We start from the raw sequence: 22503 nt of genomic DNA, 5'->3' as shown, positions 1-22503 counted from the left end.
CTCCTCGTACGGGGGGGGTCATACAGTCTCTGTCCTTTTCTGTCTAGCTGACTCCACTTAGCTCGCGTTTTCGGGTCCATCCATGCTGTAGCATGTGTCTGAATGTCATTCCTTTTTAAGGCTGAGTAATATTCCGTTGCATGTATAGGCCACGCTTTGTCCATCCATTCACCTGTTCGTGGAGGTCTGAGGTGTTGCCGCGTTTGGCTGCTGTGAATGATGCTGCTGTGAACATGTGTGTACAAGTGTCTGTTCAAGTCTCTGTTTTCAGCTCTTTTGGGTGCACACCCAGAAGTGCAATGCCTGGGTCAGATTATAATTCTGTGTTTAACTTTTGAGGGAACTGCCAGGCTCTTTTCCACAGCTGCACCATTTTACATTCCCACCAGCGTTGCACTTTCGGTTCCAATTTCTCCAGGGGGAAGAGTAGTTGTATATGCTCGACGTAAACCCAATTTCACGTGAGGCAGGGGCAGGACCTGCAATTAGGACAGGAGTTCGGAGCCAGATGAGGGAGGGTTTGAAGGCTTGGCTGTAGTATTGGTGCTTTGCTCTCTGGGCTGTGGGAAGCTGGGGGGCTTCTGAGCTGGGGCAGAGCAGGCGTAGAGTGATGCTATAGGAAGCTAAGGGCCCCAGGGTATGTGCAGGATGGACCGGGCCCTGGAAGTGGGGCAGGGGTGTCAGAGGGGGCAGGTATCCAGCTGGGGGAACCTGGGCTCCATGAGGGAAGGTAGGAAAGGCGGGGGTGAAAGTGGAGACACCTCTGGGCTCAGCAGTGCAGCACTGGCCACAGCCACGTCCGCTCGTCCTGAGTGAGGGCGGGGACCTTCGGCATCATGATTTCTGAGGTCCTTAAGTGGAAGGCAGGATGGAGGGGGTCACGTCCGCATCTGGTAAGCTCCTCGCCTACTGAAGGAGCAGACATTTGCAGCAGACCGGGGAGCCGTATCTTGGATTCCTGGAGGTGTCCCCATCTAGTTGTTGGTCCTGGGGCCTGGACCCCTGGAGGAGAGCAGGACAAGCACGGGTCTGCCTGCACGGGGAGCAGAAACAGCAAACCCACAGGAAGCTCGGCACCTAGTGGCGGAAAGCGGGAAAAGGTGTTCAACTAAGCGCTCAGCCAGCTCCAGAGTCCTTGTTTTGATCTTTAATTTGCATAGTGGATAAGAATGATACTGCCCTATAAAATATGACTAGGGAGGTATTCGCGTGGCCAGCTTGCTTTGCCTTTGCCATTGTGCCTGCAGCTCGTTGGCTGAAAACCCCATCCTGCCGCGATGCCTCTGCTCCCTTTCCCTCAGAGGGAGACTCTCCGAGTTTCCACCCCTCAAGGTTTCCAGGAGGCGCGGGCTTTGTTTAGGTGCTGTCCTTATGTCACAAGGAGACTGGGGTGGGGGGACGTACTTGTGGGTGTGGTGGACGAGGGCTGGGGCTGGGTTTTGGTGGACACGGGCTGCAAGAGAGCTTTAAGTAACTTATTTAAAATAGATGGGATTAAGGGATCTAAAATCAGATTTATAAGACATGATGAATTGAATTAGGCAGAGTAGGGGAAATGTGCTCAAAAGTTGTTGATGTAATAGCTGTGTCAAGGCACAGGATGCGGGTGATGCCGACAAAGCAGCTGGCGTTGTGGGTGAGATCAGCCTGGTCCACTGGCTCCTGGGGTGGGGGGAGGGTGTGTCCGGGAACCAGGAACGCAGGCCGCTCCTGTCCCCCGGGATGCTGGCGCCACTCCCCACAGGCATGGTTGTAGGAATCATTATTAGTAAGAACTGCTACGTTCTCTGGTTCTTTATAAATGGACGCCCATCTCTTGAGACAGGTGCATACCTGCATCTTCAAATCTGTGGATTTAGATTTTAAAAAGTTAATGATTCTGATCCTGGTGCTGAGAAAGAAAATGACTCCAATTCTGAGAAGCCATCCTGGCCCGCATACTTGTCATCTGCAGGTTCAGCTGTAGCAGCCTTGCGCGGGGGTTGCCATGGAGAGCAGGGGTACTTGCTGGCCCCGGGTCACAGCTGTGTTTCCATCCAGCAGAGATGCTGTTACTGAGCCGACCGCTTCCTGACTCAGCCCCACCCCACCTGGGCCCCTGGGAGCTGTGGCTGCCCAGCTGCTCTGGGTAGCAGAGGTGGGAAGAGCCCGTGTCCTCTGCGAGGACCAGTTGCCTGAAAGGGTGAACAGGCTTCGAAGGGAACCACTTCACGTTTTCAGAGACATCCTCCGAGCCTCGTGAGAAGTGCCCCTCCCTTCTCCCACGGGTGGTCCCGGTGGGGATGCTGGGACCGTGTCCCAGCAGGAGCTCGGCAGACCTTCTCTCAGCTTCCCCGACCTGCACTGGGGAGCCCAGGAGGCTTCAGGAGGGAGCTCCTCCCCATCCTCGTAGCCCTGCGCCCAGGTCCCCGAGTCCCCGAGTCGCCGGCGTCGGGCTGTGCATGTGAACCTCTGGGCGGTGGGAGGTGAGACCCCCTGGAAGATTCGCAGCCCAGACTCCTCTCTGCGGCCCTGGAGGGAGATCAGAGAGGCCACAGAGCCAGGGGTGTGGGGTGAACAGCTCCTGGAAGGCGAAGAACAGAGGCGTTTGTGCAGCAGACCTGTGGTCCCCACAGAAGAGAGGAGAGGGGGGGTGAGGACAGAAAGAGAAGGGCTCGGAGAGGCCTGGAAACCGGCGAGCCCAGGAGGATGCCTTCTGTGGAGTCGCCTTTGTAGCTACTCAGAGCCCAGGGTGCGTCCCAGCCAAAGTAGGGAAGGGAGGACGAGGAAGAGAAAACCTGGCCAGTCAAGAGAAGAGAGACGAGGACGCTTCTCTGGTGACTTGTTGAACTGGATGGGTTTTTCTGCCGGTAGGAAAACGCCCACAAGCCCAGTGACACGGGGAGGTGTGGAACTTAGGCCTCAGGGGATGGTTGGCTCACGAGGCGGGGAAGTTCCGTCTGGTCAGGCCTGCGGAGCCTCTTCCCATGGTTGAGCGAAATGCTGGGTCACACGGTTCGCCCAGCAATGAGACGGTGGAGTTCCAGTGACGGCGACACTTGGGGGGCCCATCATCGCCCCAAGTAGGCTGGCTCTGCGGCGCTGGCTGTGCTGCTTCCTGGAGGGGAAGTTACGTAAGATGTGCACCTGCCACTGTGCTGGTACTGTACATGCCATCTGCTTTAGTGCTTCCGGAAGCTTCCATGGGGCCACATGACCCATGGGACCGGCCCGAGTGGCTCCCAGTGCCCCGAATGGACCACTGTGGTCACTTCATCTGAAATGGCTATCGTTCCTCAGAGATCGTTTTAACACACTTCTTAAATTAAATATAATATTAAAGTATGTATCTTATCATATTGCAGAAATGTAGATAAATAGCAGAAAAGAAAAAAACACATAACCCTGCTCCACAGCACAGCCAGTCTTATTTTGACGTATTTCCTTACAGTCCTTTTTTAAATGCCTCTGAATAGTACAAATGCAGCTTTGTATCCAACGTTACAAACTTTTTGCCATGTGTTTTTTTGAGGTCTTCATAACCGATTTTTAAATTGATGGTATTTTCATTTCTTTTGCTATTTAAGTGGGAGCATTTTGAGTTTTCTAATAAGTATTAGGTGTGGAGATTTAATCTTAATTTTTTAAAGTAAGGCATTTTGTGCTAGCTTTTGGCTATTAAAAACACTCAACAGCCACGGTTAATTTTTAGAACTGTCTCTCCTTGTGTCTGTTAACAGGGATCTACCGCACAGAAAAGGATAAAGGCACTTTGTACGAGCTCACGTTCAGAGGGGACCACAAGCACGAGTTCAGACGCCTTGTGTTGTTCCGACCGTTTGGCCCCATCATGAAGGTGAAGAAGGAGGAGCTGAACATGGCCGGCACGCTGGTCAATGTCATCGTCCCACTGGCCAGGAGGGTGGACAAGTTCCGGCAGTTCATGCAGAATTTCAGGTGGGCCTGTCGGCACGTGTGTGTGAAACGCTGACGGCACGTCCCGTCCCTCCCTGGTCCCTGCCCAGCACGAAGGCCCCTGTCTCTCCCTGTTCGACTCTGTTTTCTTCCTGTGAAGTTTATCGTTGTATCTGCCTTTCCCTAAAGCAATTAGAAAGCTGCCAGATAAGCGGATTTACCTTCAGAAGCGAAGGTTAGGAAGACTGGGCTTTCATCAGGATCTGTAGGGTCACGCCTGCTGGGTTCCATTCTGACTGCAGTTGGGGCTCAGGTTGGGGGACCACGAGGCCGTGCTGTCCCCTCACTGGACTGGGCCCCTCCCAGCCTCCGAAAGGCCGGCACCCTCGTAGCCGTGGACCTGTGTGCTCGGCTGCAGGCTGGCTTCCTTTGGTGTCCTGCCCTGGCAGCGGCTGGAATGCCTTGTCAGAGTCTTTTTTATTTTAACCTGTGTCTCCTCAGAGATTACACGTAAAATTATGCCAAGAAGTCTCCCAGCACTCATATTTGTAGCTACTCAAGAAGACTTAAGCGGGTTTTATGTTCCGATGCGGTGTGTAGTTTTTACACGTATCTTCGAGCTCCTGACGGTGTGGTGTCGGATCTTACACTCTTGTGGATGACACTCACACGCTGCTTGAGGTCAATCGACTAGCTGACTTAGCCGGCTTATTTTAAAGATAGAACATCATGTGTGCCTAATGATAAATATCGGAAGATCAAACTTATTTTTAATCTTTTATCATTAAATTCACTTTATTAAAAGCCAGTAAGGCTCAGTATAAGGGTGTAGTTGATGCTTCTCAAAATTCTGGATAATGCACACGTTTGAAGAGTAACCTGTTTCTGGCCAGGCTTCAGAGATGGGAGTAAATGAAGCCCAGCACTTATGTATCTGGGTCCCTTTCTGTCTTGTAACCTCAGTCTGAACGTGTCCTTCAAGCAAAGGTGACAGCTCCTCTCAAGATGGCCCTTCCCTCAAGATGGTCTCATTCCAGCTTCCAGAACCTTCTCCACTGGCATATTCAGGCCTGGAGATGATAACAGCTCTGCAGTCACTAGGAGGGGATATTGCTCTCATCCCCGTGTCCTCCTTACACCCTATCATTAAGCTTTGTAAATAGGTCCTTAATACATCTTCTCCAACTAAAAAGAGTAACCCTTTTCTAGCTACATTTTAAGGTCAGACCCCGGAGTCTTTGGGGGGCCCTCTGGCCTGGTCTTCCGCGAGTTCAGAGTCCCTCGGCGGCACTCCTGATACGGCTGTGTGTGCGTGCGGTGTGTGCGTGTGCGTGCCAGGGCGGGCTGCAGGTCCGGGTAGAAAGCTCGCTGTTACTTGCACCTGAAGTCTGCCTCCCTGTAATTTCTACCCAGTGGGTCTAGTTGTGTCCTTTGAAGCAATGGCTGCCTTTGTCTTCTCGGGGTTTGGGAGCTGGGCCTTCAGCTTGACGTCCTGCGGAGCTGGCTGGGCTGATCTTCCCACACCCACCCCCCACCAGTTTGGAGAACACCCCGGCGCGCGATCCCACGACTGTCGGCAGCGCCCCTCTGACTCCGGCACTGAAGTGTCTGTGTGGCTCTGGCTCCCTTCAGCCCCCCTGGGTGCGTCTGTGTCCCTCTCTGCCTTCTCTTCGGACCGGCCGAGTACACTGACTGATGAAGTATCCATCCTGGGAGGACGGACCCAGGGCTGGGTCCCAGGCCTGAAGGCAAACCCTGACTCCCAGCGGCCGGTGTGCCTGTTCCCAGGACAAGTTTATAGAAAGTTCCCTCGGCCAGGAAGCTGCCTGGAGCCTGGGGCAGGGCCCTGAGGTTGGCTTTAGCACACAGGCCGGTCGCTAGAGAGCTGAGCTTGGCGAGGTGGTGCCCCCACCGGAGGGCTGTCTGCTCAGGGCACAGCCAAGTCCTCCTTGCAGGACTCCGGAGCCTGGAAGAAGGATTCTCTTGGGTGCATATAACTAATTATTATGACTGATTATTGCCTTAGTGTCATGAGGATGGCAAGTAATTAATAGTAGGAATAAAATTGGAAGGGAAATATTGTTGAGAAAAGTAAAACCTTTACAAGTCTCCAAAGTGGAAGTGGTGACATGAATGTCATTCTAGTTAATGTTTTAAAAACAAAAATCCAGGGGTCCTTTCTCTTGCCTGTCTCTGTTCAGATGCCTGCTGTAGCACGTGGGCAGGAGAGGGTGGTCAGGGAGACTGGTTCCTTGGGGACAAGGAGGGCCTGTGTGTGCACCGGACACTGGACCAGATGGAGGGATAAGAGGAACCTGGCTTCATGGAGAAAAGAGTCTTAGTCCCACAGAGATAGAAATAGAGACCAGGACAGTGGGCCAAGAAAGTCTTCCCAGATGGAAGGCACTTGAGCAGAGGCTGACAAGGGAGTCTGCTCCGTGGACCAGGGGCTTCCGAGCACGTTGAGGTCTCTGAAAAATTGGGATGATAGAGGGTACTCAAGCCTGGGGTATTTAATTCCGGGTCAGAACTTGGTAAAGGTGGCATTTCAAGTTGGCCAGCAGAGAATGGATTGTTCGGAGCGTGGCTTTAGGACAACTAACCAAACAGCAGAAAAGATTTAATTCTGACTTCACACCAAAACCCAAAGTAAACTCTGGTCAATTAAATATTTAAATGCCATTAAATTGACCATAAGAGTATTGGGAGAAAATATAAGGGGCTAATTATTCAATATTTGATGTTGTCTTTGTGAAGTCCCTTCCATCCCAGGAGTGGAAACTGTCAACTGTGGTGAGCACTGAATATGGAACTATGAGTGATTTTTATTTCCTTCTTTTGGATTCTCTCCATTTTATAAATTTTTATATTGTTTTGTAAATTTTTATATAGTTAGCATTTTTTTATGTTTTCTTTAAAAATTCAACAAAATATATTTTTTTGCTTTAATAATTTAAACCTGACTTTGAAGTTTATAAAAGTGACACGTGGCTATTATGAGATGTTTAAACAGTAGAACACAACCAGGAGTAAATTATTTAAAAATTCACTTTTGGTCCTGCTTCCCTAAATTAGCCATTTTTAACATTAATTGAACATTCTGGACACTTTCTTTGCATATACACAGATAGAAAAATAACATGCTTGAAATGTAATTAAGCATGAGACATGTTATATGTTCTATTTTTAATTAAAGAATTAAATTTTACCTTACTTAAATTTATAGAAGAGAATCTGAAGTATAACAGAAGAAATTGCTGATCTTTGAGAAAATGTTTCTGTGCTATAAAAGATCCCTCTAAAATTAAAAAAGTGACTTTACAAACCAGAACAGATTGGAATCATTATGTATTTTTACCCCATATTTTAGTTTTAGACTACATTGGTTTAAAAATTATAATAAGAAAAGGAGAGGATCACAGTTATATTTTCTCGCTCTCCTGGTCCCATCTCCCCATTTGCTCTATCATTTTTTTTTTTCCTTTAAAGTACTTTTTTTTTTTTAACATCTTTATTGGAGTATAATTGCTTTACAATGGTGTGTTAGTTTCTGCTTTATAACAAAGTGAATCAGTTATACATATACATATGTTCCCATATCTCTTCCCTCTTGCGTCTCCCTCCCTCCCACCCTCCCTATCCCACCCATCTAGGTGGTCACAGAGCACCAAGCTGATCTCCCTGTGCTATGCGGCTGCTTCCCACTAGCTATCTATTTTACATTTGGTAGTGTATATATGTCCATGCCACTCTCTCACTTTGTCCCAGCTTACCCTTCCCCCTCCCCATATCCTCAAGTCCATTCTCTAGTAGTTCTGTGTCTTTATTCCTGTCTTGCCCCTAGGTTCTTCATGACCTTTTTTTTTTTCTTCTTAGATTCCATATATATGTGTTAGCATACGGTATTTGTTTTTCTCTTTCTGACTTACTTCACTCTGTATGACAGACTCTAACTCCATCCACCTCATTACAAATAACTCAATTTCGTTTCTTTTTATGGGTGAGTAATATTCCATTGTATATATGTGCCACATCTTCTTTATCCATTCATCTGTTGATGGACACTTAGGTTGCTTCCATGTCCTGGCTATTGTAAATAGAGCTGCAATGCACATTTTGGTACATGACTCTATTTGAATTATGGTTTTCTCAGGGTATATGCCCAGTAGTGGGATTGCTGGGTCGTATGGTAGTTCTATTTTTAGTTTCAACATTGTGAAAATGACTCTACTACCCAAAGCAATCTACGGATTTAATGTGATCCCTATCAAACTACCACTGGCATTTTTCACAGAACTAGAACAAAAAATTTCACAATTTGTATGGAAACACAAAAGACCCCAAATAGCCAAAGCAATCTTGAGAATGAAAAATGGAGCTGGAGGAACCAGGCTCCCTGACTTCAGACTATACTACAAAGCTACAGTAATCAAGACAGTATGGTACTGGCACAAAAACAGAAAGATAGATCAATGGAACAGGATAGAAAGCCCAGAGATAAACCCATGCACATATGGTCACCTTATCTTTGATAAAGGAGGCAAGAATATACAGTGGAGAAAAGACAGCCTCTTCAATAAGTGGTGCTGGGAAAACTCGACAGGTACATGTAAAAGTATGAAATTAGAACACTCCCTAACACCATACACGAAAATTAACTCAAAATGGATTAAAGACCTACATGTAAGGCCAGACACTATCAAACTCTTAGAGGAAAACATAGGCAGAACACTCTATGACATAAATCACTGCTCTATCATTTTTACCTCGTCAGGGTTTGCAGCCCTTACACTTTGCATTGTAACCACAGCTCCTGTGTGTTAAGTGGATTTTGTGCATTCATCAGCTGTCCTCCGACAGTGGCTTCTTCATTCCTGAGGTTTGGGTTGTCTGGATTTTATGGTCAAGACATTTCTTCAAGAAGGGTCATGAGTGCTTGAGAATAGAATGTCTGCTTGTTATCTGCACAGTTTAAGGATGACGTGGCTGGGCTTGAAACTCTTGGATACACTTTCTTTCCTTAGGACCTTGTAGAGGTTCTTCTGCATCTGATGATACTGTGGAGAAGTGTTAGGACAGCTTTATTTTGTCTCTCCTGAAAATGACAGAAGAATGCCTTCCTTTGTTGTGAATTGTGATCACTTAATCAGGATATGTCTCACTCAGCTCAGTGCCTGTTGTTCTCTCTCCTGTAATTCAGTTTCCTTGTTTGTTTTGTGGATTCTTTCATTTCAGGGAACTTTTTCTGGTGTTCTAATTTTGAGTACTTCTCCTGCTTTGGGTTTGATTTCTCTGCTTCTCAGACCCAGTAGTGCATTCCATAGGTTTTCTCCACTTACTAGCTTCTCTCTAGTTTTTAATGTGTTAGTCTTTTATCTGCTTTCATGTAAGCCTTTCCTTTATGTGAGTAATTTGATTTTCAGATACATCTATTCTGTACCTTGCTGTTTCTAATTTACTTCTTCTGTTTCTTTGGGTTATCACGTTATTTTTCTGAGCACAGAATGTGCTTCTTAATCATAATCTGTTATTTTTATCATTTCCTCTTTGAACTTTTTTTATTGAATTCACATTTTTATTAAGAAAGTGTGAAACATTTGTAAGACGTTTTCTTCAATTAGAGTTGTAGTTTCTCTCAGACTAGGTTTTTCGTTCACGTTTGAACACTGTCGCTTTCTGAATGCCCTCTCTTTCTTCCTTTAACTTTGCTGTTGTCCTTCAGATGTGGCTCTCTGCTGTTTGTCTTCATCCCTCTTGCGTGCAGCGTGCTTTCTGCCGCTCTGACGTTGTAGTGGTGGGTTGTCCTCGGCTGTCTCCCACCCTGACTGAGGGCTGTGTCACACTCCCAGCTGTATTTTGTGTTCTCCTCACGTCCTTCATGGTCTGGAAGAGCAGGTGAAGGAGGAGACAGCTCCACTGGCCTTTGTGCGCCTTTCTTAGAGGATCCAGATTCCTGCAGCCCCTCCGGGCCTTGGGGCGGGCGTGTGGTGGTACCAGCCTCACTCTCCCTGGTTGTGGGTGGACCTTCGTCCTAAACGGCGGAGGGGGGATCCTTTGGCTCCCAGCAGGGGCCTCTGTTAAGGGCTGAGGCTAAAACGTCAGAGGGAATCGGCCTCCGTTCGTTTTCCTCTCTCATCTTACCCACCGGTTGTTTTCAGCTCTTTCCACTCCCACAGGTAAAAATGGGGAAAAAAGATGAGGCTTTGGCCCTGTATTTGCTGGGTGGGCGGGGAGGGGTCTGGCTGTCAGTGCCCCTCGCCCCGGCTCCTCTTCCTGCTCTTACGAAGGATCTTGACTTAATGCGATGCCTTTTCCCCTCTGGTCCTGTCACACCTGCCTCTTTGCGGGGGTTAGTTCACCGAGCATCATTAGGATGGCCCTGCTTCCTTCGTCACTTCCTATGCGATGTGGAGGGACCAGATACCCTGCTGCGGCCGTCCCTGCGTGGAGACCCCGCCGCGGAGCCGGGGCCCCTGTCCCCCAGCCTTCTCATCTGCTGCACACCTCTGGCCCCTCTTCTGCAGCACTTGTGGAGCTGGAACCACGAGGCTACTGTGGACTCTTCCATTTCTTTCCTTGGCCTCCTCTTTGTGACGTTTATGGCAGATTGTATCTCTTTTTTCGACCATTTGTTGGTGGCAAGATTTTTGCCATTTTCCACTCTTTTGGGTACATGGTTGCAATGATCACCACTTGAGGTTAGTTTATTTAAAACATTATCCTCCCAGTGCATCTCCTTTAAAATGTAAACAACCTTTGCTCTGACACCATTTGGCTGAGGACTTTTACAAGTCACTTCATACATCTGGGCTTTAGCATCTTCTATAACATCAAAGTACTGGTCCACATGAGTCCCTTTCACCTCTGATGCTGGTTGTTAGGTTTTTTATTTCCCACTTCAGTATCAGTGTGCTAAGTATTCAGCTAGAAAAGACCCAAATGGCTAAGCATTATAACAAATATGTCTTCTTGGACAGAAGAAATCGATGTAGAGCCTGGAATCACCCAGAGAGAGCAGGCCTGGTCACAAGACAACAAAGAGCCCTGGGGAAGGCTGGATTTGAGAAATCGCTCACTTGGGGTGATGACCGGGCATGGGGTGCCATCTGCAAGGACCAAGGACCAAGCTTTCCTGGTCCAGAACTGTGTCCGGGGTGGGGTGGACCCCCGTGACAAAATTGATTCCTGGGTTTATGGAGTTCATGGACTAAGGTATTTATTATGATTGCTCTTCTATTCTCATGATTATTAGAACCATCTCAACAAATCCTAAGAATTATTTGTGTTTATAAAAAATACAAATTCCATAAAACCATTTTTATAAAGGTCAGTGGACAAGGACACAGTAACAGAGTGGAACAGGGGTGAAGTACACCTGGGCGCCGGGACTGAGGGAAGCAGTGCAACGTGTCAGAAGCACCAGCTCTGAACCCCCTGGCAGGCAAGGGGAAGAGAGAAAAAGAAAACCTAGTTTCCTTCAGCCTCAGTGGTTAATGAAAAGGAAGCTGCTATTTGTTGGGTGAGACAAGATTTTCCTAGCCCTAGACCCTAAGGGCCTTTATTTAAGAGGCCATGAGCAAGAATGGGTGATGTTCTGGGATTTACAAGAAGTTAGGAGGCTAAGCACAGGGAGACCTTCTTGGTGCTCTGTGACCGCCTAGAGGGGGCGGATAGGGAGGGTGAGAGGGAGACGCAAGAGGGAGGGGATATGGGGATGTATGTGTATGCATAGCTGATTCACTTTGTTATACAGCAGCAACTAACACACCATTGTAAAGCAATTATACTCCAATAAAGATGTTAAAAAAAAAAGAAGTTAGGAGGCTAAAGCTCCTCATAACTTGTCCCCTCCCTGAGTGGCAATGACACCCGGATGTGCCCTGAGGAGATGTATGGACCCTCTGGTCAGTTGCTGTGGGGCTGCTTTGGGGCCTTCGTGCTCCGGGCTCCACTGTTGCTATGGAGATAAGATGGCTCTTTGCTCCAGCAGCCTCTTCCTCCCTTGCTCTCTGGTGGTCCTGATCCCTGGATAAGCCTCGCAGGCTCCACGTGCCATTTCCCCTCCCAGGACGGCTTTACGCGTGGCCAGGAGTAGGGGGGGGGTGCCCCCAGGAGAACTTGCTTCAGATTCAGTCCCCTTTGCCCAGTGGTGTGTTGCCTTAAACCCACCTCCCCCTCCTCCTCCTCTCTCTTTTAATCCCCTCATTCTGCCTTTCTTGAAACTATTCTCACGTTTGCTTTTTGGCTGCTCAGTTTCCCTTGGCATCTGGCTTATCGGTTTTAAGCTCATCTATTGTTTTATTGTGTACTTTGTTCGCAGTAGCAGGAGGAACCTCACAGTAACAAAACTATAGACGGTCTTAGTGTCTTTGTCTCTGAGCCTCTCCTAGAAAAAAAGGATTTTTATGGAAATGATTTTTTGTGATTTTCAAAGATCTTTCTCAATTCATTCCAAGTTTGCTTGATTTTTTTTCTGACTCCTTCCAGCTGGACTGAGAACCCTTTTCCATGTTGCTGTGGGTCTTATCAGACTTTGCTGGTTATTTCTGTTTTAATCTGTCCCTTTCTCCTTCCTCTGACACTTCTCTTGGTCCCTCCCTCAGCATTTATGACATTTAAAGGTAGTATCAGGGACACCTTTTACTTGAATTTTCTTCAGCAATTTTTAAAATCCTTTTCCTGCTTAGCGCCGTTAAGATGTTTTTGTGGACACTTCTGGATCTTTAAAAAACAGCGACTGTGGACTCTCTGAGACTGAAGTGGGGCTGCGGCGTGGGCTCAGCCAGCATGTGTGCAGCGGACCAGCTGAGCCCTGCTGTGCGGTGTGCTGGGCCGCACCCGCAGGCTGCCATCCAGGAGGTGCTTGGTCTTCGTTGTGTTTCGCAGAAGGAAAGCTAGCGTACCTTTCCCAGTACCGTCCTCCACCCCTGCCTCGCTCCACTAGCTTTCCTCAGGCAGCCCCTTCTCTGCTCAGACCCCAGCGTTGCACCCAGGAAAGTTTTATGGTTTACATGTTTGAGAAACGCGAATCTACATCATTCACCTTATTTCCATAAAAGTTTCTCTGTGGGACCTAATAAAAGTTGTTTTTCACTTCATTTGAGCCACAGATTATGTAGAAACATCCATTCAAGAGAAGAAAATGGTCAGTTGGCGATGGTCCCATTTGCTGTTCTGAAACGTGCAACCAGGAGAGCAGGTCCCGATGGCTTGGTTGAGGGTCACTGTTCACGCTCACATCTCAGCTTGTCAGATAACGGTGTCCAGGAGTTGTGTGTCACTTCAGTGTGGGGTGCAGGAGCGGGGAGAACCCACCAAAGCAAAAGAAGGACGTCATTTTCTAAAGCCTGATGATGACAGGCCCCCACCACTCTCTGTTCCCTCCTCCGTCCCTTTGTGCCTGAGCGCATTTCTTCCTGGTGTCCTCGACGACCAAAGGGAGAGATAGGAGAGAGGGATTCTTCTCTCCAAAGGGAGAGGCTGTTATGTGTTATTTCATTTGCATGGGATGTAATTAAAGCCTAAACAGGGTTTCTTCTCATACCTGATATACCTGAGTAGCAGATTGACTGAGTGAAGAATCGGGACGTGATTTCCTTGCATCTGCGCCTTCTCAGCCAGGAGAGCCCTTTCCCTGGTCCTCTCCACCTGCGTGGCGTCTACTCACCTGTCCAGGCCCGGCCTGGATGCTGCCTTGACCTTGGTACCCGTCCCCATCACCCATCAGAAATGAGTCACGTCTCCGCCGCACTCCCCTGGCTCATTAGACCTGTTACTGCCGTTATTCTGTCCTGCCTTGTCCTGTGCTCTTCAGGTGCCCATTCCTTCCTGTCAAGTCCCTGATGCAGGAAGGGTGACCAGTTGTCCCAGTTTGCTTTGAGGTGTTTCCTGGGATGTGGGCTTTCAGTGCTAAACCCTGGAGAATCCCAGGCAAACCTGGATGGTCCCCCTACAGGGCCATACACGATGATTCTTTTAAAATCTTACTCCAATAAGAATTACGCATCACACAACAAAGGGACTCAATAATGTTTGTCATTGAAACCGTGCTTCTGCAGGCCACTCAGCCCAGGGTATAAGAACAAGTCCTCTAACTATGAGAAACATGGTTTTCCTGCTCTCTCTCACCTTCTATGGCGAGATGTTCAGCCTCCTGTGCCCTCTGGTCTTTGTCCGACTTCCCAGGGAGGTCTCACACAAGGTCAGACACACTTCAGCCTCCGCTAACTGCCAGGTCAGCTGCGTGGTGCAAACTCAGTGCTTCTCACAAGAACAGCATCGCTGGTCCTCACGGATGCCGAGGGGCTTTGGTGCTGCCATGCTCACTGCCAGCAACATCTGTCCTCCACTTGGCCATGCCCACTACCCAGCTTTGTGCTGGGGTCCTGAGTGGTAGGACCAGAGCCGTGAGGCGTCCTGGGTGCATCCCTCACCCTCGCCAAGGAAACCTGAGGTACCAATACTGGGCTGGTCCTGAGGGAAACTGGGCTGCATGCCTAGGTAGGCAGGACATTGGAACCCCTTTTCTTACCTGTACAGGTAGGGTGTGAATGACAGTCAAGAGTCTCTTTCCACGGTGCGGCTGTACAGATTAGTAGCAGAACTCAGAGACCGTGATGTGCTCTCAGCCTCTTGGGAAATAAAAATATAGGTGTTTAAGTGGCTGTGATCCATGTTTTCTGGCTGAAAAGATATCTTATTTAGTCTCTATACTCTGTGTTACAATATCCTGGGTGAGAAGGAACTGTTGTTTCCTCTCTAAAGTCCTAAAAAGATAAGGTCTTGGTGACATAGAAACAGAATTTTTAGGCTTCCAGGTTAAGGTGGAAGGAAGTCCAGTGCGGAGCTAAAGCAGTGGAGCTGGGTGAACCGAAGAGCTTCCCAGAGGGTTCTTAGGAAGTTGGATTTCCTGAGGTTCATCCCAAACACCGCCACCCTGCTGTTACAGAGACGAGCTAGCAGGGCACCTGAGTTGCCTCCAAGGACCTAGGCAGTGTGGGTCCAGGTACAGATAATTACACCAGAACACACATCTCTGAGCCCACAGTCGCCCACGTGCACAACTCTTTCTTACACATCTTTCTGGGGATGGAGTCCAGTGAGAACTGTTTTGAAAAATATGAAAGTTACAAGATCATCAGACATTTGGTGATGGTGTTTCTCTCCGGCAGTGTGTGTTGGCTGCAGTGTAGATAGCTTTAATCATGCAATCTCCAATCAGATGGAGAACTACTCAAGGGTAGAAACGGCCTACTCATTTTTTAAGATTTATTGTTTGGTGAAGGAAGGAAGGAATAAATGAATAAATGGAAAGGGCCCTGGAGGTGGCCCTCAGAACAAACTCTGCTTTGCCTTTTCGGGAAGCCTGAGCTGGTGAATGAAAAGTAAAGGTCCAGTGTGTCTCTGTTTTATTCCTTGAAAACAGGAAGTCCTTTGATGGATTTTAAAATGCCAACGAAGATGTTACTAGAAAAAACGAGAATGCTTTTTATTCAGGCTCAGCGGGTGACCCTCTGCTGATTCTGGGATGGATTTGTCCAACTGCCCACACTTTTAAAGCATAGTTTTTCGGGCACTTGGTGCTATGTGTGGGCTTTTATTCTGCCCTGGCAAAGGAAGTTACAGTGTCATCTGGCAGGTTTGCAGAAGGAATCTTTTATGTACAGGGAATTTTGTGCTCGGTGGGTGGTAGCTCTGTCTGCAGGGCTGAGGCTGGGGGAGCACTCAGTTTTGAAACAAGAATAGCACCTGGCCCCATTCCGGGTCCATTGTCTGCTTCTTGGAGCCCCACCCTCCATCTGCTTTTAGAATCAGCTCTTCCCTTCCTTCCTCTGGAAAAAGAGAGAATTATCCGAGCCAAGCCTCTGACCAGGTGAGCCCTGGTGCCTCTGCCCAGGGTCAGTAGAATCTTCCCTAGTACTTCTTCCCTCTGGATTCTCTCCTCCTCCTCTCTGCCGTCCTAAACCCGGCCCGTCCTTCAGGGTTCCAGTCATCCAGCCCACAGGCTTGGCCTTGCTTTCTGAATTCTGTGAACTTCTATCAACGCCACGATGTGTCTGATGATTTCATTTGAGCTCATTTATTTCTCAAGTAAGGTTATTGAGTGCAGGAACCGTATCTTCTCTGATCTTCCCAGCAACCCCAGGTAGGCAGTCCCTCCTTTTTGATGTCACGATAAAAATCACTGCATAAATTGGCCTCTGCAGTTAGAGCTCGGAGACTCTGAAAAACTCTGGATTGTTGTCAGGGGTTCAGGGAAGTTGCAACACAGCGATAAAAGGAATGAAATGGGAGGGCATGCAAAGTATCAGTGTAACACAAATACCATCCTGCCAGTAGAATCGTTCCATTCATTTGCTTTCAGAAATCTGCTAAAATGACACACACACGTACATATCTGTATACACATGTTTTACACATAAACACATTTTTATACACACATATTTACATATACATCCATATACACACATCAACACACATTACGCACGTGGTACACACATGTATATGAAGTAAACCCTCAGCAGAGGACAGGGCACGGGCAAATAACAGATATGCTTTGGTGGGGAAGGCGCAGCCCAGGAGGGCTGCCGGGAGCCTGGCGTGTGTGTGCCGGGTGCCTGGGACCATCAGCCACAGAGAGGAGCAGTGAAGGAATCTGCCTAGGGAGGGTGAGGTACAGCAGCTATGCTCTGGGCTATCGCCCCTCCACAAAGCCATGACACTGGGTGTCCCCAGGGTTTCTAGGGTCCTAAACAAATAAATGTCTTTTTATCTTTGCTCGTTCAGTCTCTAAGACTGTGTTGCACACACGAGAGAAGGCAAGGATGAGGAATCCAGTCTCACCCTCGCTGGACTTCAGTGTTCTCATCTGTACATTGGGCTTTGTGTTTTCTGTACTTTGTAGATATTTTCTGGCAGAGAAGGGTATGGACCCAGGGCCGTTCTAGACACTGGATCCAGGCCCTGATGGGCTGGACCTGAGGCAGGTTGAGCCTGTGGCCTCTTGCATCTGAGTTTTCATTGACCAGATCTGCATGTTTAAATTTCATGGTTTTCTTGGTAAGAGAAATAGGAATACAGGTGATGGCAAGAGCCAGCCAGAATGTCCTGTCCCCTCTCTGCTCTCCTGGCAGCCCAGTTCCCTCCCAGGACCCTTTTGCACTTTACAGAATAGGTATTTGTTTCGGCTTTGCCTGTTGTTGTGAACACAGGACCAGACATCCATGTTTTGTTTTCTAGGGAGATGTGCATCCAGCAGGATGGGAGAGTTCATCTCACCGTCGTTTACTTTGGAAAAGAAGAAATGAATGAGGTCAAAGGAATACTTGAAAACACTTCCAAGTAAGTCTGATGTGGAGCCATGGTGGGGAGTCTGGAAACTGAACGCGGGAGGAGATACCTGAGCTCATGCAAGCCGTTTTATGTCCCTTTCACTGTGGGCGACCCAACCCCGGAGAGTGACGGGCTGGCCTTTTGCGTGTGGTGGTGTCGGGGGTGGGAGTTCTGCACCCTCCTTCCTGGGGACCACCTGCCTCACACCCGCCCTCATTGTGAAGGGTGTCAACTCGGACAGTGGAGACAACTGCCCAGAGCACCCAGGGTCGGGGGCAGGGCTCCTCCGGCCCCCGCGTGACACAGCAGGTTTGGGGACCGCACGTGGCAGGGGTGGACTTGGGGAGCACAGCCACGCAGGGAGCTCCTTCTCAGTCCCCGCTCGTCAAGGTTCGCTCTCACCCGCTTAGCAAATGGCCTCACCCTTCTGACTGTCACTCGTTCTGCATTTTGAGAGATCAGGGGCCTGTGATGCTGGGGAGGGACCCTAGATTAACAGAAGCTGTTTAACCAACACTTTTGGACCGAGGGCTCTGGATTTTTACCTCGTTCATCAGTTACGTGGGAGATTAAAGGTATTCAAAAGCAGAAGAGAGGGGTTTTTCTTACCAGAAGAAATGAACAAGCATGTATTTGATGAGTGCATGTCTGAGGCATTTTCTACGAGTGAGGAAGCCGGCAGTACTGCCCGCTCCCTCTGGCTCGCAGGCTGCAGGTGAACGACGAGGTGGGTGGTTTCTCCATAGGTGCCGCTTGGAGGGTGGTCAGAGGTACTGGGGCAGAAGGCGTCTGAGTAGGTCCGTATGGTCTGAATATAAACAAGTCCCTCTGTTTTGAGTCTTTGGTAAATGGTAATAGGATGATAGTCAACGGATAAGATGCCAAGAATGAGTGCACTTTTTGTATTTATTTTCAGGCTTTGTTGCCAATTTTGTATTACGAGCACAAGATCAGAATGCTAATTATTATTCAAACATCTGAAGCAGTGCACTGGTCAAATTTTGTCCACACTTACTTTTGTAAATAAAGTTTTATTGGCTCGCAGGCGTGCTCATCTGTTTCTGTATTAGTTATGGCTGCTTTAGGGCTACAGCTGCAGGGCTGAATAGTTGTGACAGATACAGTGTGACTCGCAAAGCTGAACTCTTTACTATCTGGTCCTTTACAGAAAAAGTTTGCTGACCGCTGTTCTAAAGCAATAAGGAGTTAAAAGAGTTTAAAACTAGTACCAGCTTAAAGCTATGGCACCTGTTGAAGGGAGATCAAAGGGAATAAAATAATTCAATATCCTAAATGTAAGTGAAATAGAAATCTCTCGACTCCAATGCATTGCAATATCCTTTTCATCTCTGCTTAGGAGTAAGGAGCGTGAGTTATTTGAATTCATGTCCTCTGCCCAGTGGATAGGTTTTAACATCTCTGCAAGTAGCCACCCCCTGGGTGTGGACCTTTTTCAAGTTTCCCAGATGATTCTGACATGCAGCCAGGATTGAGAATGATTGTTTGGGAAAGTGGCGGCCGCCCCAGGGGCTGCCCGATGGAGGCCTCGGTTGCAGCCAGCTGCCTCCTTTCGAGGTATTTTGAAGTAGAGATCCAGGTGATTCGAAAGTCCAGCCAGGACTGAGACATCAGCCCTGTTGGCTCTGGCACCTTCCGAGGACATCAGAAGGTGATCAGATGTCTGATAGGTACGTGTAACCAACTTTACACGAGTCTGATGGATGAGTGGAAGGCCAGTTGAGACAGTGTTATGGGAAATACCCTTTCCAGTGACCGGAGCGCCCGGGATTCTATCAAGGCATTCTCCGCCGTATCACATGACCTGGCAAGCTGAATTCGCAATCAGAAGGTTGTGTGGTGAGCAAAGAATGAATCTGAACGAGAAAAGTAAAATCATTTGAGAGGTAGGGATGGCTTGGAAAATTTCCAGAGATGAAGCTACCCATGATGGGGACTTCGTTCTGGAGCCTGAGTCAGTCTTTAAAGCAGTGCTGCAGAAACTTCGGCGAATTCATTGGAGCGCCATTTTCTGTGTTGATTTCTCTTTCTGTTCACTGGTGACACTGCAGTGTTGATGTCACCGATGCCGTGGGGTGTGTCCTGCCCCTTCCAGGGCGTTGCTCTAGGAATGCCCTGCCCTCTGCCACCAGCCTGAGCTGATTTCCCACGGCTGCCTGCAGCCCCACCGTCCAGATGACGTTCCTCATCACCCACTGTCCCAGCCTGGTACCCAAGCTGGCTCTTAACTTCTAACTTTGTTTTGATGACTTACTGCCCCACAGCCAGATGGGGGCGCAGTTTACCCTTTGTCTTCACGCCCGTTATTCTCTTAGGTTTGGCCTTCCCTCCATCCTCCTTCCTACTTCCTCAGACCCTCTACCTGTGCATCCCCACCCAGGTCCCCACTCTGGAGCTCATCCTGACCTGTCCTCTCCTCTCTGAACTGTAATCATATACCCCGTCAGCATCTCTTATCTGTGGCACTTGGCATGCGATTCGCCTGTTTACGTTTCTTTCTGCTGTCCTCACTAGATTATAAGCTGCTTAGTAGTACTGTGTCGCATGCTTCTGAAACTCCAGCTCTTGGCACTGGGCCTCACTCAGTGTTAAAATGTTCAGTGTTCGTTCATCAGGAGAAGGACAATGCCATGTGTGTAGTAGATTTGTACACATTGTAATCTATATAAAATGCATATACGAAGCTTTATTCAAATACCATTTTTATCATTCTCTTAAGATGCTAAAGCTTTCATTCAAATGCATCTTATCTTTGAATAATATAATAACGATTGTTATTAACATGAGTTATGTCATTTAATATTCACAGCAACCTTATGAGATAGAAGCTGTTATTAACCCCATTTCTTAGATGAAGAAACGGAGGCTTAGAGAGGTTGTTACTCAGGCTGCCACCCTGGCCCAGGGGGACAGCCAGATCTGAAGCTCGTCTGTAACTCCCGGACTCCCAGTCTTAACATTGCACCAAATTCTCACTCCAAAAACCGATAATTGTTCATTGAGAATAATAAGATTTGAAACCAGTTTAAATGAAATTTATTTCATTTGGCTATCAGCATTGTGATCAAACTGTTCTAAATCCAGCTAATGTATGTATTTTAAGAATATCTTGAAAAACCCCAGTTTAGTGACTAGCATGCAGTGTCTGTGTCTCTCAGTTTACACTTACTCTGTTGAGCTTTACGTCTCAGTTGATTGCTGTAGAGCAGTGTTTTGCAAACTACAGTTTGTGATTCATTAGAGGGTTGTGAAATTGATTTAGTGGGTTAAGTGCAGTGTTTTTAAAAAATCAAAATAAAATAGAAGATTATCAGAATACATCCCAAGTATTAAAGATAAATATTGTTTCATGAAACTTTAACTCACGTGTGTGCGTGCGCTGTGTCATGATGTATAATATATTCTTTTGAAAGGGTAAGGGTTGTGGTCAAAATATTTAGAAGCCACTGACGTAGATAACAGTACAAATCAGTTCTCAATATCTGATTTTTATTCCACAGAGTTTTTCATACTAAGCTTCAGTTAATCTCAGATTACACCCTAGCTCAGTGGTTCTCAAATATAAATGTACTTTGAATAACCTGGGGTGCTTTTTAAAATACAGATTCCTGAGATCCAGCCTTAGAAATTCTGAGTCATTAGGCCTGAGATGAAGCCTGGGAACCAACACTGAGAATGAGCTCAACCTGTGATGCTGATGTGGGTGGTCCATGGCCCACATTTTGAGGAATTCTGGCCTAGGTGGACATTTGCTTGGAGCTACGTATTAGGAAATTTTTAAAAATTCATACTGGTTGGTGGATTTGCATTTACTGCGTGGTATCTTCATCTTTGTCCACTCATGAGGACACAAAGGCATCTTTCAGTAGAATCACCTCTGACATTGAAGCACTAGAACTGAGATACTGCCCTGTCCTGCGAGTACGTGCCTGAGAGATGGTTTTGTGTGTGTGTGTGTTGTCAGGAACATGCCCTGTTGCCATGGTGTTGTCCACATTTCATGCCTCTTTGAAGGGATTTGCTTGACATGTACCCTCAGGAACATTTTATCAGGACATCCCAAAAGAAAATTGGGGGGAAAGTCGTCTGAAATTTGAGAATTGTTGCTTTGTTTTAATATTTTTTCATAAACAAGGACGTTTTAGATAAGAATGTCATCTGCTAAAATGAAAAAAGCTACACAGTGAATTCCTTCCTATAAAATAAAGAGTCTTGGACCCTGGGAAGCACCTCACAGGTGAAGGCAGCACCTAGGCCTGTGGCCATCTCACTGGGCATCTGCCAGAGAAGGGGCTAAGCATGACTCTGCTTGGTGACCAGCTCTTTGTGGAGATGTGCCTGTACTTTTAGGTATTCCAAGTTGTTCTTTGGGGGATTCAAACATGGCATATAGATTATAGTATTGTGGCAGTGTTAAATTTCTTGAGTGTGATTATTACATTGTTATAATGTTATAAAGGAGAGTGTCCTGGTTCTTGGGGAGTACTTATCTTTGAAAGTGAAGTTGCCATGATGTCTGTAACCTCAAATGGTTCAGAGGAAGGAAGGAAGGAAAGGAGGGAGGGAGGGGGGAAATATGGCAAAACTTTAACACTTGGTGGATCTGGGTGATGGTATATGGGTACTTTACTATGCTTACAACACTTCTAAAGGTTTAAATTTTTTCCAAGTAAAAAATTGGGGGAAAATATATTATGGAAAAAATTAAATGATATTAAGTTCATACCATGGAATATAATGCAACAGTTAAAAAAAAGGTGATATCAGTGAAAATGGTGGAATAAAGAGCTTGCAAAATTCTCCTCCATAAAAGCAGTGAGAAAATTGCTAAAAATTCTCAGAATCAGCTTTTTTAAGAACGATGGAAATTAAAGTTTACAACAGTCTGGAAAGTGTTTATCCAAATGACTGAATTTTGGTGTGAACAGGGAGCTTTGTGAACTTTAACTTGCCCCATTTCACCCCTGCCCCCAGCTCTTCAATAGCCTTGAGGACTGGCAGCCCACAAGAATCACAGCCGGGCAGCCACTGGGGGCTGGGATGGGGCTGGAGCTCCTTGAAAGCATTATTCTCAGAGAATTGTCATTATTGGACCTGCCTGTGGATTTCTTTGGAAGACCCTGCTCACAAGGTTGTCTGCATTTGAGCTGACTCAGAGGCGTCCCCGTGGAACTTTTTAATCCAGGGGTATTTGACAAAAAACAATTGTAGGAAGTCTTTAACTTTGTGGCTGCCTGAGGTGTAGATAAGAGTTGGGGC

General features: G+C 47.4%; 1 protein-coding gene across 11 annotated transcripts in view; it reads left to right on the top strand.

The window, feature by feature from the left end:
- Window positions 1–22503, top strand: part of CSGALNACT1 (chondroitin sulfate N-acetylgalactosaminyltransferase 1) — a 321372-nt gene that overhangs the window by 278983 nt on the left and 19886 nt on the right. For all 11 annotated transcript variants that reach the window (XM_061177598.1, XM_061177601.1, XM_061177602.1 and 8 more), the window contains 2 exons: window positions 3720–3936; window positions 17134–17235. In XM_061177598.1, the coding sequence (XP_061033581.1) occupies window positions 3720–3936; window positions 17134–17235 (319 nt within the window). The remainder of the gene's footprint in view (window positions 1–3719; window positions 3937–17133; window positions 17236–22503) is intronic.

Source organism: Eubalaena glacialis, chromosome 20 (genome assembly GCF_028564815.1).
Source record: "Eubalaena glacialis isolate mEubGla1 chromosome 20, mEubGla1.1.hap2.+ XY, whole genome shotgun sequence".
NCBI lineage: Eukaryota > Metazoa > Chordata > Mammalia > Artiodactyla > Balaenidae > Eubalaena > Eubalaena glacialis.
This window is presented reverse-complemented; position numbering and strand designations above follow the sequence as displayed.